Consider the following 19,112-nt stretch of genomic DNA (forward strand, 5'->3'; position numbering starts at 1 on the left):
CACTTCCTGCTTGCGATCACATGACATCCTGTTTTAGGCGCATTCGCAACTCCGGCCCGCTGCGGCTTCGGTGTGCCTAGACTTCGCAAGCTTCGCCTACTCGCTCTAGGACTGAAGCTGTGGAGCAGCGGTCTACAAAATGACAGGCCGGCTTCCAGCGATCGTTATTGATAACGGCACGGGGTGAGCTTGTTGTTCTCCTCCGCAATAATATCAGTGAAATACAGCTCATGAAGTTTATGTAGTAGCTTTAAACTCTTGACCTCCCCAGCACGAGAGAGCCATCAGTGGGGCGGCTGTCTTGATTCCTGTCGCAAGCTGTTTTGGTTTTCTCTTGTGTTGTTATTGGTTACCGTATGCGAATGGGTATGGTGGTAACTTAAAGTTCGTATTTTGGAATCGTCGTATTATAATATTGCGCGCAGCAGTTCATTTGTACATTTGTTGCGAGGGAAGGGTGTGTCAACGCAACACTTCAGTAGTCTTCTCCGGGCTGCTGTGACGAGTTACTCTATGCAAATTCTAGCCGGCTTACACTTCACGCATGAAGTGCGTGCTGCTCAAAGTACGAGGACGCTGCTGATGACTGTAGCACTGTTTCAAATAACTGCTGAAGCGAAACCGGTGCTCACAGGAAGCTGCAAGTGATCTTATCTCATGTTGGCGAGTAGGGGCGCCTCTCGAGCAAAAACTTCGTTGTGTTTATATAGCATTCCACTTTCGCCGGTTTCATTATTAAAATAAAAATAACAAAGGCCTCCCGAGTAGAGCCCTCTCGCTGCGGTTCACCTCCACAATTTTTTGCTCCACTATTAAGGCGTTGTTGAAAAAGTTACGCGTTTCCTGCATGAGCAATACCTTCGTGTACGGGTGCGTCATCCTGTTGTCAGGTAATAAAATAACTTATTTGTACACATACCGCACAGGCTCTAAGATGGAGTTTGTGGGATATGCATGTAAGATGGTTACAAAATATAGCTTAATGCTAAACAGGATCAGACAAGTAAAGGAATAAATGTTTTAAGATAAGTATTTCTACATACGCTGTGGCAAGAGTACGGACGCAGAATTGCGTGGTGAGGGATGTTCACTGAGCGAAAGTATGATAGATTGTGAATTGTGCCGCTCTAACTTTTCTTTTTTTTTTCCTTTTTTTCAGTTATACAAAGCTCGGGTTTGCTGGAAATAAAGAGCCTCAATTCATTATACCATCTGGTAAGTGCTATTTAATCATGTCAAAGTAAAGTATTCTGGTTCATTTTATCATTTGGTGCATCCCACAGCAATAGCAATACGAGAGAGCGCCAAAATTGGAGACCAAGCTACTAGGAGGTTAGCGAAAGGCATTGATGACTTGGATTTCTTCATTGGTGATGAGGCCTTGGATGCTGCAGGCTACGCCGTGAAGGTGAGATTAAATTTACTTTATGCTTATTGTGTGCAGTGCAAGCTGGTGGTTTTGCCTGAACTGTAGGCAGTTGTTGCATATTGTTATGCACAGAATTTCATGTAAGTTCCACTTATTTGTTCACTGCACACTGACTGAAGGCAGACCAGTTCTAAACACCAAGATAAGGCTAACACTAATGCAAAACTTAATGAAACAAACTGGACGTAGGTGTTTGTCTCTGCCTAATTTTACCTTAAAAGTGTATAGAAGGTGCCACCTGTCGTAGGACCAACTGATTTAAAGTCATGTAAAACATTTCCTACATTGCTTTATAGTACCCAATTCGCCATGGCATTGTGGAAGACTGGGACTTGATGGAGCGCTTCTGGGAGCAATCTATATTCAAGTACCTACGAGCCGAGCCTGAGGACCATTACTTTTTATTAGTGAGTATAAATAATTTTATGACACCCTGTGAATTGTACCGCCTCCTCAAACTGCAATACTCCTTTGCAAAAGATTGAAACAGTGTGTGTTCCTTTCCATACCAGATTAGTGGCTACTTTGTGTTGTGTGTAACGGCCTGTCTAACTGTTTATTTAGTTGGTACATACCATGAGCTCATCTGATGGTGGCACTGCCTGAAATGCACATTCTGCACATATTTTATGCAATAAGGGTGCCATGATGTTGTTTCGAAATATAATCAGAGAGAGCATGTTCACGCATTGTTGGACTTGGCATTTGTGCGAGCACGAGGCTGTGAATTTACAATGCGTGTGGACATGGACTATGCTGGTTCTGTGCACAATGTCTCTTCATTCGCACTGAGTGCTCTGCCTTGTGTTGTCAGAGTTTGTCGCATCAATGGAAGGGCGGGTAAGAAGGTTGACTGCACGCAAAGGAACGCTGCAGTAGTTGAATCACGTTGACTCGAATGCGCACTTCATTGTTGATGAGACGACAAGCTTTTCAGCGGAGTTGCATTCTTGTGTAAATGCGGGCACTTCAGGTGATGTTGACATGCTGCAGCGTTGGCACAGGGAGGGGTAAGTAGGTCGGGAGCGCGAAAGATATGCTGTAAGGGTCGACATACGTCAGCCGGAACGAGAAAGCACAAATAGCTGCATTGGAAGCTGTGTCGCGTGCTAATGGCTGTTTTGAACACTGACTGAAGAGACACCGGAGCATTAATACCTGGAGGAATGGTAGCACATGACGCAGGTGGTGTAGGCAGAGCTGTCATTATGGGCAATGTTGTGTGACCAATTGGCTGTGCTACAGTGAGCAAATGACGTGGCACTGCTGGTTGCAGAAGGGCTAACACGAAACCTCGAAGTCTGTCATATTCCTGTAGGCCAGGAAGAGGCACATCACATTGCGGAGCAGGAGGAAGCATGGCTACCGTGATGGTGTACTTGTCCTGCGGCAAGATGATGTCACGGAGTTAGAACCAAGCGTCTATCTTCAGGAGCCAGATAGTAGGGCTTCCTGGCCAGAATTCGAGAAGCTGCAATGGTTGTGTCGGTGTTATTTGGTCGGGGCGCCATAGTGGTTGGCAGATCGGTGGTTGGTTGACTTAATATGGGTGCTCTCTGAAAACATCTGGAATGCGTCATTCCATAGTCGAGTGTCACCGCTGTAGTGGGACGCAGGAGAAACTAATGCTGCTACATTGACAAACAAGAACCGATTTATTCTTCAAGGGCTTGCGTACCTGCTTTGCTCGCGCTGCTAACCGTTCATCGTTGGCACAGCCATGCTGCCACAATTTCACTACAAGATGAAGGTAAATTTAACCTTACATGTGAACAAAATTTTTAGTGGAAAATAAGGTATCCTTTCCAGTTAAAAAAGTAATAATTAATTTTATGGTGACATGTCACTCACATAATTTAAAAAAAATAATTGCGGATCCATCTTTTGTGTATGTTTACTCTGCTTCAGTAACTTAGGTAAGCCTAAGTTTCTGAAGAGGTTTCATCTTATGATGCGTTTTGCTTATTTTGTGCTTTATGCTGTGAATGTTTTGTTTCACCAGAAACAAAGAAGCAGTTACAGTTCATCAAATTGGCTGAAAATTAAAATCATGCTTGAAATTTATTTCAGACGGAGCCACCACTAAACACTCCAGAGAATAGGGAGTATACAGCAGAGATAATGTTTGAGTCCTTCAATGTGCCTGGGCTCTACATAGCTGTCCAGGTGAGGTTCTTGGCATGTGAATTCTTCACAATATCTAGTAGGAACCATGTCTCCCATAGATTAGTGCAAAAGTGCACTACTGAAGTTTGCTCATAGTTACGTTGAGTAATGAAAGGTCAAGAGCACTTGGGAAGTGCATGACTTAATTTAGTAATTTAATATCTGGGATTTAACGTCCCAAAACCACAATATAATTATGAGGCACATCGTAGTAGAGGCCTCCGGAAATTTCGACCACCTGGGGTTCTTTAACGTGCACCTAAATCGAAGTACATGGGCCTTAAACATTTTCGACTCCATTGAAAAAGCAGCCCCCACAGCCGGGATTTGATCCCACGACCTTCAGGTCAGCAGTCGAGCGCCATAACCACTAGAACACTGTGGTGGGGCAGAAGTGCATAACTGCAATATTAGACAGTTATAGTTTAGCGTTAGCGTGATAGCGGGGGTTAAGAGAATAGCGTTACCGTGCCGCAAACGTTGGTTGCGGAAAGCGTGTTTTAGTTTAGCGGGATAGCGTTTACGTGCCCGAGCTGGAATGGTGGCGGCACCTAGCGAAGGGTGAATGCGTTAAAGAAAAGTGAAAAGAACAAAACCGAGAATGCTCGCCTGTATCCCCGCACGCAGCAATATTACTGCATTTTTTAGTGACAATAAAAGTAAATAAATATGAACTACGCACCAAAAGCGATAATTTTCATGTTGCAGACTTGTTTACACCGATCTTCTAGTTAGGCCTAGGGACGTTCGAAATGGGAAGCGATCTGAAAAACTACGCTAAGTTATCCGTAATAATCTGTCATCGAAGCTACTCGAAGCCAAGCGAAGCCATTTCGCACAGTCGTTTGCTACGAAAGAAGTGGATCCGTCCACATCAACGCTGAATTCAGTTCGAAGCGGTCGTCCAAAACCACCGCCATGTTTTACGTACACTACGTTAACTACGCAAATACGCTAACGCTAAATCTGGAAAATAGCATGCATACGGTAAGCGCTACGGGTCGTTTAGCGTACTGCGCGTGCGCACTTCAATCCCGCTATTCTGCTAAGCCCGCTATTCCGTTAAACCCGCTAAACTATAACTGTCTATTAACATTGCCTATAAGGCTCTTTGGAACTTGCAGTCATGGCTGTTGGGCTATCATCAGATTTTATTTTGTCGCAACATGAACTTTACTGTTGTAATTTTGGGACTTGCAACTTAATCCTTCAAGTGACGCAGTCTTTTATATTCTTGGAAATGGTTATTGTATGTACTTTATCTGTACTGTGTGTGTGAAGCCATTTTGTGCACAGACGTGTGAAACATGTTGGGACAAACAGGACTGTGTTAACAATTACACAGGATCAGAATGTTAAATGCTGCCATGCCACATCGCAACTAGGCTACAACATTTTATTCTTTGAAACTATTCTTGTACGTATAATTTTTTTTCCCCGTATCCTGATAGTTTCTGCATTTTTCAACAATTCTAACGACCGCTTTTGCCTGGTTAGTCTCATTTCAGCACTGGGGTGTAAGGCTGTTTTTTAGTTATTGAACACGGTGAAAGAAACATGAGCGAAATTTTTTTTATATATATTTTCGTTAGAAGCACCCATATGAACGCGCAACTGCCTATCCAAACGCGGCAGATCGGTTGCCTTACTCATGGCAGTGCCTCTGGCCGCAGCTTTTTTCGCTGTATGAAACTTTTGCGAGAGCTTCATAACCAGAAGAAAAGTATTGAAAGACCGCGGTTATATTAACAAGCTACGGCATATCAGTTTGTGCTGGGTGTTCCCAAGCTTTTGCTGCTATTGTACTGCTTTGAAAGGAGAGTTATTCTTTATAAAGTATGTATTCCGCAAGAGGTATGTGCTTTTGTGTTCTCAGCACAGATGCCTTCTCTCTCCCTTCCTTATAAAAAATTATCGCATCTCCACGAAGTGAATCATGACAAGTGGGCGAAGCTTTGCGTATCGTATGGGTGAGTAACCGTACATTACCTGAGCGTTGCCCCATATAATGTAAATTGAATGACATAAAGTGACATAAAGAGTCGACGACCAAGGTCCTAAAGTCCATAATGTCTACGTTGAAGTCGCCGACTAGTCTGAAGGGTTTGTGCTTGTAGGTGTTTTATATTGTTCTGTCACAATTATGATTGACGTTCATCTATTGTAAACCTTTTTTTTTTATTCACATATTATACATACATGTTTCGACTCTAGCAACGTTTTTCTATATACCGTGACACCGGACAGTGAGAGTCGACGAGAAAGCTAGGTCCTAAGGTCCATAATGTGTACATTGAAGTCGCTGACTGGTATAAAGGGTTTGTGCTTCCAGGTGTTTTATATTGTTTCGTCACAATTATGATTGATATTAGTCTATTGCTAAATCTATTGTTAAAACCACACATCTCCATGAAGTGAATCATGACGAGTGGTCGAGTAGGTGTGTAAGCACGGACGACAACATGGACGGACGGACAAGCCTCTACCTTAAGCAGTACTTTGGTTTGGGCTAGTTGGTGCATGATACTGTTTGGAGAGGGCAGCACAGAGACACAAGGACGAAGAAACAAAGTAGCGCCCGTGGTGTCTACTTTGTTTTCTTCGTCCTTGTGTCTTTGTGCTGCCCTCTACCTTAAGGTGCTTCGCCCCTAAAAGAAAGTTGCCATTCCGAACTGTTGAATCCATGAGATTTTAATGAATATTAAAATTGTCAGGTTGTCAGGTATGACTGTACCAATTGCATTCAACTTTCATTGTCCTGCAGGCTGTCTTGGCTTTAGCTGCTTCCTGGACATCTCGTCAAATGGGAGAACGCACCCTGACTGGCCTTGTGATTGATTCTGGTGATGGTGTCACTCACTGTATTCCTGTGGTGAGCTTCCATATTGATGTTTATTTTAGAACCCATAGCTGAGTGTACTCGAAGGTTACCTGTGCTATTTTCTTGTCTTTTTGATTTCCTCCCTGTTTTGCATTAAATTGGTAGCTTTAACAAGCTTGTGCCCAAAATTACATGGAAGAACTACTGCATTGTTTTAATTACTTAGTTGTTACATATTGTCTGGATGCATATCATAACTCCCAAGAAATAATTCATATAAAAATGCAATGGCATCTGGTCATTAAGTCAAGTACATTGAGATATTGGAAACCACATCGGTGCCTTGTTCGCAGTGCAAATGATGCAAGGTAGTTGTCACTTTAATTATGCAGCATGAGGCATAATGATTGAGCATAAACTTGGGACATGGTGTCACCTGGTCGGCTCATGGTGTGCAAATATTTGAAATTATAAATACCTATAGAATAGTATGTGCGATTATGTTCATATTTGAGAACTTATTGAGAGACTCAACAATGGATGTGAAAACTGTTCATAGTGATTGTGTTGCAGGATTTCAATGGTTGTCGCGCAGGGTTGTTGTGCTTTGTGCTTTCATTCCTGAATGAGAGCACAGGGCACGTAGCTTCTATTACTTCCATTCCTTAAAAACGGTGACCCACTTTTTGGCAGCTTATGTGCATATTTATTTGGCTAGTTGCGCCAAGTTGTCATCTCTAGAAAACATATGTAGTGCTGTAATGCTATAAAAGAACTTGTTATTGGGCTAGTTTGTAGATCATTTCCAAAACTTAATTAGAGTGCAACCACACGACACATTCACACACCCACACACCCAGACATCAACCACGTACAGCGCTCACTTCCAACTGATTCATTCATCGCACGGGCTTGAATATATGCATGTGGCACATGCGCGCATTAACATCCGATAAAGCCAACACACACACAATCAAGACGTACATTTCCTTCCTGTTCCTTCCATCTCACAGTCTAGATCTGATGAAGTGAAATTCACTGGGAAACAGAGATAGTGAAGGGGTGCTTACACAGCGGTCCTTGTCCTTTTCTATGGAAAATGCCTCTAACACTTCACGTGCAGTTTTCCTTGTGCTTCTGCCAAGAATCTTTGTCTCAGAGAATCCTGCGTCACAGCCACACATTATAGCATGCGCAACCAGGTGCGCATACTTGTCATCTCGTTTTATTAATTTTTGGGCGTGTTCATTAACACACGCTGTGTAAGCACCCTGTCGCTATCTCTGTTTCCCAGTGAATTTCACTTCATCAGATCTAGACTGTGAGATGGAAGGAACAGGAAGGAAATGTACGTCTTGATTGTGTGTGTGTTGGCTTTATCGGATTGCGCGCATGTGCCACATGCATATATTCAAGCCCGTGCGATGAATAAATCAGTTGGAAGTGAGCGCTGTACGTGGTTGATGTCTGGGTGTGTGGGTGTGTGAATGTGTCATGTGGTTGCGCTCTAATTAAGTTTTGGAAATGCTGTAATGCTGCAGGCCGTTTTTTTTTTTCAACAAATAAAACATTGTACAGGCACCTGGTAACATGCTGTTATGCTTCTATTCTTTCATTGCTGTGTTGTCCTAGGGGATACAATTCAGTTGTTTATCCTTATTCACATGTAATATTTGGAATGGTATTACGTGCATGTGTCACTCTATTAAACCAGTTGTGCATATCTTCTTTCATCAAAACAATTCCACACTATATTTGTATTAGGTGTTCATACGTAAATGAAAGTTATGCAGTGGAATCTCGTTGATATGTTTTTCACGGGAACTGGAAAATAAAATTTATTATGCAAAAATCGTATTAATCAAAGGTTTAAAAAAAAAGGAGGAAAACATGCATACTCTGTAAGCAACTCACTTTTATTGAGCCACATTAAAGTAGCTGGTCGATTTGCGCTGCATTTTCTTCTTTTTGATGTCTCGGAGTAGATTCTGCGGAAAAGTATTCTTCTGAATTCTTCAGAAATTCTCTGCCTGGCGTGCCATCATCATCATTGGATGCAGCGGCCGTGCCTGACAGCGATCTTTTCACCACAATATCGATGCTGCTGCGGCCTCGGTGGCTCTGCAGCGTGCAGATCGTGGCTTGTTGGAATGCGATTTGAGCTAGTATACCGAAGAATAAATGTAGGATTTCTGGCTATATCGGTCAAGGTCCACTCTCGCGGTTGTATTATCCAATTTCAGGCAAAAATGTGATCGTATTAAGCGCAAGAAAATGCATTATTTCCAAGGGACGTTGGCCGGGAATAAAAAAAAATGTATTATGCAGAATCGTATCAACGAGATTCCACTGTATTTGATTCAGTATTGGAGGGTCGCTTTCCTTGAACGTTCATATTTCAATACTAGAAAATTTCACTGCTTGCACACCCCTAGCATAAAGCCCCTTTCATCACATTTCTTTCTTTGGTTATCATTTGCATGTTGTCCTATGATGATGACATGATTACACGTGTGCATGCTTTTTGAGTGCGTCTTGCAAGTGATTGCTCATATACTATACAATTTTGCATAAGTCATAAGGGCACAGCCACCTTGGGCTGTTAAACAAATGCTTTCTAATTTTTGTATCTCGTGATGTGAAATAAGGTCATGAAATGCCAAATGCACCATCCCAACCATTTTCACGCGTATATGTTGACCGTAACGCTATTTGTTTAGTTGTCAGAGATACAAAACAGCAAGATTAACAGCCCAACATGGCAGCACTGAAACCCTGCCGTGAAATAGTCTCTAAAGATGAGGTTTAATTGTTTGATTGGCCTATGATGACATTGTACATGTATGTGTGTGGCATTTGTAAGTTTTAGTGCAGCGTATGTAGTGTCCGTAATGGCATTGCATACAGAACGCCACATTTCGCGTAGAGTGTATGCGCAGAGGTTCTGCGCATGTACTCTATGCGAAACGAGGCTTTCTTACATACACAGTGCCGTCACAGATGCTTTGTACGCAGTACTGAAAATTGCTATTGGCTGAATGAAACTCGCGCTTATACTTGGTGTGCACGTACCTTAAGCTACATCTATTATTCATCTAAAATGGGCAAGTTTGATATGTGAGTTTACAGCTTCCATGTCTATGATGGCTTCGCAAAAGTCCTATTCTCAGATTAGCAGTATATTTCAGAGCAGTGTATAATGCATTAGTTTTGTCCACTTTAGATGTCTTAAAGGTACTGAGTGGCAACTGGTTGCAGCACAAACTCGACACGAGGACAAAAGATGGCTCAAAGAAGATGCACATGCAGCACTGTGTGCGTGTCTGTGCCTTCTTTTGCCCTTCTGTCAAGTTCACGCTGCAACCAGTTGCTTCTAATGGTCAACAAACAAGCCCACTTTGCGACTCTCGTTGACTATTACTGAATTACAGAGCTAGGTAGTCGGGTTTGTTGTTTTTTCAAAATCTAGCAATTTTTCTTTAAGGAAAACTGCCTGCATATAAAAGGCTTCCTACAGCCACCTGATTTTACTATTTAAAAAGGCCCTGCACCCAAATTTTACGTGCGGAATCTTACATTGCAATGCATTTCTTGTGTCATCCTGGGATAAATGCAAAAAGAATTTTAAAGATATACGCGTGCAGACAAAACTTATTGAACTTACAAATTCAAAATAAAAGCAGATGACAGAAATTAACGTACCCTTTCATATTTCACTCGCCCAGTGATGCGTCAATCTGGTTTGTCTGCTTCCAATCAAAATGCGGGTTACATTTTTCGTACTGGAACCCAACAGCACATGGTGGCCTTTCTGTTGCAAGCGGCCGCCGCACTTTCCGACGGCTTTGGTGTCACACAAATTAGCAGACGACTCCATGCTGACAAATGATAGGTCAGAACGGGTCAGAAACGATGACTACCAGTAAATTGTGTTTTGCCATACAGGAATGAATGGTTTTGCTCGGATGCAGAAATATGGAATGTGGTGTATTGACGAAGGCTGGGCTTTGTGTAGACCGTTCGACAGTGTCACCTGTGTCAGTTGCACAGAAATTGAAATTGTGATGCATAAGTCCGCGCCTTTTTCACAGCTATAACAACTATGAAACGCATTAAAATACATAAATTCCTCACACTGAGTAAATTGCTATTTCCAACCAATCAAAATGCTCGGGATATGTCCAACATGATACCTCACTTCTGACAGCCGAAATTGTTGATGTATGATGCTGCAGTCGGCGCGAAAACCCATTTTGGAAACAAATTAAAATATCAAACGCTTTGTTCTTGCCATGTTCAATCGTGCCACAGCAGTCAAGACCCATAGCAAGCAAATGACAGATAAAAATGTGCATAATTTGGGGTGCAGGGCCCCTTTAATAACACAGCAAACATCAACAGAATCAGTACAATGGTTGAAAAGTGATTTTTCCATTCCTTTGTACATATAGAAGCTCCCAAGCTAAAACTTCTCATTCAGTCATTGCAGGTACAAGATTGTTGCATTGAGGTTTGACTTGTGTATGATCATACATATAAAAACCTTGCTATACTTGTTTCAGGCTGAGGGTTATGTTATCGGCAGCTGTATCAAGCATATTCCCATTGCTGGACGCAATGTGACCTACTTCATTCAGAACCTTCTGCGTGAACGGGAGGTAGGCATTCCACCAGAGCAGTCCTTGGAGACTGCAAAGGCCATCAAGGTAAGATCATGTCCTGCTGTGGTTGCCATATAATGGTTGCTCATTTGTACCTGTATCTTTCCAGGAGAAGCTGTGCTACATTTGTCCAGACATTGCTAAGGAATTTTCCAGATATGACCAGGAGCCAAGCAAGTGGATCAAGAAATATGAAGGCATGAATGCAATCACTAAGCAGAAGTTTAGTGTTGATGTGGGTTACGAGCGATTTCTGGGACCTGAAATCTTCTTCCATCCTGAGGTAACTGTTATCTGCATTTCTGCTCACAAATACTTAAAAATTTTGTATCTTAAGACTTTGTTTTGTCTTTTTATAAAGGTTATTTTTTATATACCATAATCTATTCATAACTACCTTAATAAATCGTAGTTCAGAAAGGCTTGTATCAAAGTAAGCTAGAGTTTTGTCTTTTGAAATTCTTTGTGACAAGTTTCTTTATGCTGATTTTCCATCTCTTCTTGTTCCCCGCTGTGCGGAATTTTTTTCCACTGTACGTAGATGCTAAAATAAAAACTTCCTTTGGCATTTGGCAGCAACATCTGTTTTAGAGAGCAAGTACGCAATTTTTGGCTCGTGTGGGGGCACACCCATAAAATTGCAACCCAAGTTTAAGGAAAACAAAGGCGTGCTCTTGCGTGGTGATATATATAGAGTACTGATACCTTTTGGAAGGCACATACATCATACCAGTGAATTTCCATCCAGAATGTCTCTTGTATGCGTGTGCCAAGTTTCGTTGTCGTCCACTGCTTTCTTTCTGCTACAGCTGCTTACCTTTAGCCAATGCATTCCAAGGGGAGGTATTTTGGCCAAATCACGTCCGTATGTAGACACAAAAAATTTTTCAAAAACGATGGAGACTGCGCAGCTGGTGGGCCGCGCTCATGTGGTGGCACTTGCCTCGGTGTTGTGTAGTCGCGCTGCTGTAGTATGATGTAGTAGAGCACTGCGAGAGATGGAGAAGGCATGATGCCAAGATGGTGCAGTACATTCAAGCCAAAGAAAAAGCTAACAAAGCGGAGAGGCATCAACAGCAATGCGAATACAGACAACGAAAGCGGGATATTGCAAAAGCAAAGAATGCGTTGAAAGACCATGAGTCCAAGGAAGAGCGTCGCTGTCTGCAGTCCCTGACACCGGAGAAACGAGCAGACAGGCGTCTACAGCAGAAATGTGAATACAGCTCTTCTGGTAATCCATCCCCATGTGAATGTTACGGCCCCACAAAATTTTCATAATGTGGAAGCTTTTGAAAATGGCGTCCTAACTTTGAAACTGCACAATATGTGTGTACCGTAAGATCCTGAGAAAGCACCCCTACCCGAGCAAGCGCCCCTTTCCCCTTTTCGGGAGGTTTGGATTGTGCGCCAATGACTGAGCAAGCTCCCCCCCCCCTGTCCATAATTTTTTTTTTTCAATCTGTTCTCCGCTACAGAATCCTGTAATAGCGGTTCCTAGGAACCCAAGTTCTTAGTCTTTAGATGTGTGCGCGATTTCTTAGTACTTTTACAGTGTGGTGCCTCGTGGTTGCATTCTGAGTTGTCACAAATTGTCGGAACATTTGAAGAACGTCTTTCACCCCTTGTCATTACACATGAAATTTTGCACGGGAATTCCTTCCGGTTCGGTAAGAACAGTAAATGCACGAGTATTCAGTCAAGCACTTTATTAAAATCACAGGTGTGCATTCTTCTTAGAGGCTATTCAGCCGCCATGTTGAATTTTGGTCCGCGACTGAGCAAGGACCCCCACTCCAAATCTTGTCCGTTTATCTTTCACCCTGGTGGGGGGTATTTTGAGGGTACGAAACTTTTGTGGAGATAACGAACTAATGTCTTAATGGCTTGTAACAGGAAGTTCAAGGGACCACATAAGAAAGTGCTGAAAACTATACTCGCGGAGAACTTTTCTTGGCAATGAAGGAAGGCTACGGGGGCGGAGCTACTGCACGTGTATTGTTTTGCGAAGTAGTCTGGTTCAGCGCGCTTATCGAATTTAGCTTTGGTTTGTGAACCTTCCATATCTCCTGTGACGGTCGTTTGATTATTCGAGCGGCTGTCACAGGCTTAGACAGCCATTTGTTAGTGAAATTCATCACAAGCTCCCTTGGCGAGTCGTCGGGAAAGCTAGAGGGTGACAAGCGCTCACCTGAAATCGAAGGTGCCATTTTGACTGTGAGGTGCACGTAAAAGGTGCGATGTTCAGAGGCGCAAAAGTGCGAAATGACACTGCATAAAGCAAAACAAATATAAATACAGTGAAACCTCGGTGATACGAATCTCACGGGACCACTAAAAATATTCGTATCACCCGAAATTCGTATCACCAGAAAGCATGGAAAATTACCATGCGACCAAAGAAAGCTGGCGTATATTTTCATTTATTGTTTTTCAGGGCCCCAGCAACGTCAGGAAGAACCCTGAATGATTGTCAGTTAGGATTTCGGATGTCGGCAATCACACCAGCACTCGTAAATATACGGCCCGTACGCGCGTATTTAATTAATGAAACAAGTGCGTTGTGACCCGCGACAGCAGTAGCCCCTTGCAAATTTTAGTACTGTACTTTTTTGCATGACACCAGAGTACTCCAGCGAAAGTAACAAAAGGAGCGCTTTGACGCGATGGATCAAGGCCACAAAATTACAGAACCATGGTCCTGTGTTCTGATTTTGTTATCGCGTAGGTGTTGGGGATGTTTTTTGGGAGATTTACCACCGTGCCCGCACAAGTGCGACCTCAACGGTCACGCATGTTGACGTTGTGAGGCCTGACTCCTTCACCAAGACCGTCCTCGCCTTCTTTCGGTCCTCGTCCACCTTTAGAAAAGAGTTTTTCTTACACTGTAATTCTGACGATTTGGCGGTGCGGCGCGCATGCCCACGCTTGCGTTCCTGCGCTCGCACATGCTTGGCGCGTCTTCCGCGACAGCCCGAACAGCACCTCTTCGTGCCTGGGCAGAAGCGTACGTTCGTATCAAACATCGCTGGGTGAAAATCGGGTTCGCAGCAACCATACTCCATTACATTGCAGGCAACGGGCCTTGGCCGGGACCAACGAAAAATTCGTATCACCCCGAAATTCGTATGAGCTGTGATCGTATTATCACCGAGGTTTCACTGTATCTCCCTGGTGCTCGCTGACCCTCTTTTCAAACAGCGCCCCGTAAAAAATAAAGCAATGTTTTTTTTTTTTCTCACGCAGAAAACACTGATGCAATTGTGGGACTATATTCTTTAGCGGTAGCACACAGGTGTAATTCGACCCTGTAGCCTTCCCTTCATTGCCAAGAAAAGTTGTCCGCGAGTATAGGTATGACTAATACCCCTGCCACACGGGCAAACTTAAGTGCACTTTATGCGTGTGCACTTCGCCACTAGTGTCGTACGCTGTCACATGTGAATGCATAGTGACACTCGCAGAAAAACGCACTTGTCGGCCAGTGTGTTCATCAAACTCACTTTGTTGTGTCGAGGTGTGTAGCCTCGGAAGTAGTGGCTCGCAAATAAACTAAATTGAAAGCCGAGTTCTTAGTACCATTGTTTTCATAATTTGGAATATATGCAACTAGTCTATTGTATACATGACTATTCGGTTTCTGTGTAAGAATGCTGTGCTGGGCCAGCAAAATTATGCTTAAGAATACAGCTTTAATCAATGTTGCAGCTGCAATATTAAATTTATGCTTTTAGTTTTCTGCTGTTTCCTTATCGATTATTTATTTAATTTTTTTTTTAGTTCTCAAATCCCGACTTCACTACACCCATTTCGGAGATTGTTGACACATGTGTGCAAAGTTGTCCCATAGATGTGCGACGCCCACTTTATAAGGTAAGCTTTTTGTACAGGTGTGTATTTATAACCAGTCACTTGGCACTGCAAGGGTGCATCCCTCCGTGAACACTGCCTCATGCAATGGCCTGCTGTGAATGCAATGCTGTATGCATAACTGCATGAACTGGTGCTTCTCATGTTACTTCCAGAGTACTTCCACATTAGGTTTTCCACATTAGGCAGAATCGGTACCCTGGGACTTTGCTCTTTCAGCCACTTGGAAAATTTTTTCTCTGTGAAGTGTTGTAGATGGTGATTACTTAACGAACGTCTTATGATTAGCTTCTGTGTGATGGTTATTTTGTGTTTCCAGAATATTGTTTTGTCTGGTGGCTCCACAATGTTTAAAGACTTTGGCCGCAGACTGCAGCGAGACTTGAAACGTGTGGTTGATGCACGCCTTAAGTTCAGTGAAAAACTAAGCGGAGGACGCATCACGGCAAGTTTGCTTTATTTCTTTATATGTATGCCTTTGTACATGCACGTCTCACCATGGCTACGGCTGCATGAAATTGATGTTATATATAACAATTTTATTTGTTTACAGCCTAAGCCGATGGAAGTGCAAGTGATTTCCCATCACATGCAGAGATATGCTGTCTGGTTTGGTGGCAGCATGTTGGCATCTACGGTGAGTCATCACAGCAATCGATTCTTTCAACATGTAGAGTACTGGGCCTTGTTCTGTTAGATGAAAGTTTAGCATGCAGTAGCATATTTATTTTACGACAACTTCAAGTAACTCCAGTTATGTGAAGCGGAACTATGGCTGGAAGTAGTTGCACCGTCAGATGTGCTGGACTCTTTACTTGCATTTCGTAAGTGTTAGATGAGCTTGCATCATGGGTTCATAAGCAAGCAGTCTGTTTCAAGTATCCACATGTGGACACGGTATGTTTCCGAGTGTTGCCTGCTGTGAATGGAGCAACATGGTTTGATAACGTGGTGACGTAGCTGTAATGGTATGGCTGTAAAAGCTTCTGTTGTCATAAGACCATTGGTATTGGTATAGTGACAAAAATTGGGGATGTTGGTATGTTTTGTTTGCTACACTTTGCAGCGCAATCTGGAGTTTGTTCGTTTGCTCCTGTTCTCAGAGGGGGAGCACACGATGTGGTTTTGCCAAGTAACTGCTTGTGATATTTGTGGGACTTGAGAGAGACAGAAAATAGGAGGGGGTGTTTTAGCTAACTCATGTGCAGTAGTGTTCACTATCCTGTTTAACGATTTATAAAGTTTTTTGTGAAGAGGCTGACTGATTAATCAGTTTACTTTTTCGAGCTCCAAGATAAAAGTACAACATTGGAGTACTGTGCCATGTGACTTGGCATTTGTATGCAGAAAGATTACTCCTTTCATACTGTGTTGTGTATAAATGGTGATTGGCGCATGCAACCTTGTGTACGAAAGAGGCTACAAATGATGGTGGTGTATTGAAGAGAACGTTTGTGGCCACTAATATTGCTTGCATAGCTTGTTCACAAGAGAAAGCATGCATAGCATTTGGGGGCAGACTTAAAGGGGCCCTGCAACACTTTTCCAAGTAGCCATGGAATGGCTTCACTAAAGGAGCTTATTGCCTCACGAATTGACTGCCGCGCAAAAATTTTTAGAATCCGTCCAGAACGAGCGGAGTTACAAAGATTTGTCGCACGCTGTAATTGCTTTCTCTCTTCTCTCGTCCTGATGAACATGCTGGAAGCTAAGCACGGAGGGATGACACCGGGGAAGAAGGTGTGTCATCGCGCCACATAACCTTGAGCCCTTGTTCGTTTTCTTTTTTTTCTTCGAACGCGCAGCATACTTCCAGTGCGATTGCGCGCACGCACGGGCAAGTGGCGGCCTCCCGCAGCCGCCACAGTAACTACCGAGCGTGCCATGTTCAAATCAGCCAATGGCATAGAACTTGAGTCAATGACGCAGTGATTTTGAGTAAATAGCATTATTTGTTGAGAGAAGAGGAAGCCATTTTATTTGAGAATTTATTGTAAATCCCAGGCCACGTGCTGCGCTATAATGTTTGGCTCACGTGTTCTCGGGAGCCTCGACTACCGATCGGCAGCGTTTTCTGACCATGGTGAAAAAATTTGCAGGGCCCCTTTAAGGGTCTATCGTAAGGTTGTGTAGAAGAAATCTCTTATACTTTTGTTTGTTTGCCTCTTGAACATATTCATTTTCATATAAAATGACTATTATGTGGTAAAAATGTGTTCAGTTTGATATAGAATTTATCATTTAATTTTTGAATATTTTTGAGTATAAACATCATGGGGCATAGAAATTAGGATATTTTCTTATGAACCATACACGATCTTGAAGCCAAGAAAGTGCTGATTGTTCTCCTAGTGTTAGCTGCATTACATATTCATTCAATGTAAAAAATTTGCCAGAAGTGGGTGTGCATGACCCAATGAAATATTTGAAGCCGTAATAAATTAAACCGCAAAAAAGTTTAATGATGAATACAGATGAATGATGCTCATGGTTGGACAAAACTATTGCATAAGTGATTGGAAAAAAGTTTGCTTTAAATTGCATTGTACATAGTTCAGAGATGAAGTATAGAACAAGGATTGTGTAATTAAATCACTTCTGCTGGAATAATTAGCCTCCTAACAGTTAAATCTATTCTACTGCTGAAACCCTTGAATAAGTTAAGTTTTTCTGAACTTTTGTTGTGTACTTTTATTCCAGCCGGAGTTCTACCAGGTGTGCCATACCAAAAAGGCCTATGAAGAGTGTGGACCAAGCATCTGCCGTCACAACCCAGTGTTTGGTGCCATGACATAGGGCTCAATTGTAGAAGGTTTCATTTCCCTCCCTTCTTTCATCTTTGACATGAGGCTCTGCATCGTTGAACAACTTGACTCTTTTTGACTGAATGCCAACCTCCTTATGACATTTTTTTGTTTGTTTTTTATATCCCCTTATGTTGCTTCAAAATAAATCATGCTGTATTTACTTCAACTATCTTTAGCGGTTAAGCAGTAGTTGGACACTAGATACTGCAGTGAAGGCTGTATTTATTATTTTTTTTACCCATATACTATAAGTTCAGTTGTAACCTATTCATGGTATCTTTTGACGATTATATGAAAGACAGCAGGTACATTTCTGTAATATAATTGCGCACGTCACAATTACTGTGATTTATAATTGTGCTCTTTTTTTCCCTGCTGCCCACTAATAAGTGCTGGTTAATTGCTCTTTGCACATTTATGCAAGTAATTTTTTTTCCCCTCTGTTAGCACCATTTTTTAAAATCACAATGTAAAGAAATTGTATATTTTATTTTTTCAAAGTATCACATTAAAGTTGTTGAATATGGCATATAGTGGGGTTTGTCTGAATTAAGTAAAAGACGGAATTTAGAAGCAGCATGCCAATTCGCTTTTCTTGAACAGCAAGAGTGCTATGCAAACAATACATTTGGTGCATTACATTACCAGAACCTGGCAAAAACCAAATGAAACTCTGTTCACCTTGTGACCAACATGCTGTTGTCATCCATTCAAAACTACTGTGTGTAAACTTTTAGCACGCTACAGGGAAACGAAAGCGACGTAGATAGAACGACACGGGACAACACAAGCGTGAACTACACTACCCGGTGTGGTCAAAAGCCAGTGTTGGTGATCGAAGCGCTACCCAAGAGCATGCTTCCGGGAGACGCAACCAGAGGCGGTCTGTCAGAGCCAAGGCCCTTCAAGAAAAGTACAAAAACAACCAGCAGCCACGTACATCGATGCGGAAAATAAAATCGGCACAGTTGCGTAGTGAGCGTCATGATGGAAGAGGGATGTATCCTCAACACTGCGACTATAAAAACACCGTCTACTGTGAAAGTGGAAGACACTGCTATTCCACTGGCCATCGTGTATCCCTCCGTACAAACTGTCCTATGAAGTTCCATAAGGGCCGTCACTAATTTTTCGCGAGGTAGCATAAGCGTCCTTGCGGCGCGAGTCTTACGGGACTTCACAAGTGATAAGTCTGTTGACCTGGCATGGGTCCCTGTCCATCTGGAAATCAAGGAAATGAGTGGGTGCACTAAGTAGCCCAAGGTCTAATCAACTGGTAGGTGTGCCCCTCAGACTCGGTTCCCATGGATGAAGCACTGACGACATACTACGAAATCGCACAGTACTACTGGGATAAA

At 42.6% G+C, this 19,112-nt stretch overlaps 1 protein-coding gene across 1 annotated transcript; it reads left to right on the top strand.

Annotated features, from left to right (window-relative positions):
* On the top strand, positions 1-18,285 carry LOC119378930 (actin-related protein 3). The gene is made up of 12 exons (XM_037648023.2): positions 1-183; positions 1,160-1,215; positions 1,284-1,408; positions 1,726-1,836; positions 3,500-3,595; positions 6,360-6,467; positions 10,979-11,122; positions 11,187-11,360; positions 14,858-14,950; positions 15,267-15,392; positions 15,501-15,584; positions 17,648-18,285. Exons 1-12 carry the CDS (start codon positions 140-142, stop codon positions 17,741-17,743), a joined length of 1,257 nt encoding a protein of 418 aa, XP_037503951.1. The 5' UTR covers positions 1-139; the 3' UTR covers positions 17,744-18,285.
* Positions 18,286-19,112: the final 827 nt, after the last annotated feature.

This window comes from Rhipicephalus sanguineus, chromosome 1, assembly GCF_013339695.2.
Source record: "Rhipicephalus sanguineus isolate Rsan-2018 chromosome 1, BIME_Rsan_1.4, whole genome shotgun sequence".
Classification (NCBI taxonomy): Eukaryota; Metazoa; Arthropoda; class Arachnida; order Ixodida; family Ixodidae; genus Rhipicephalus; species Rhipicephalus sanguineus.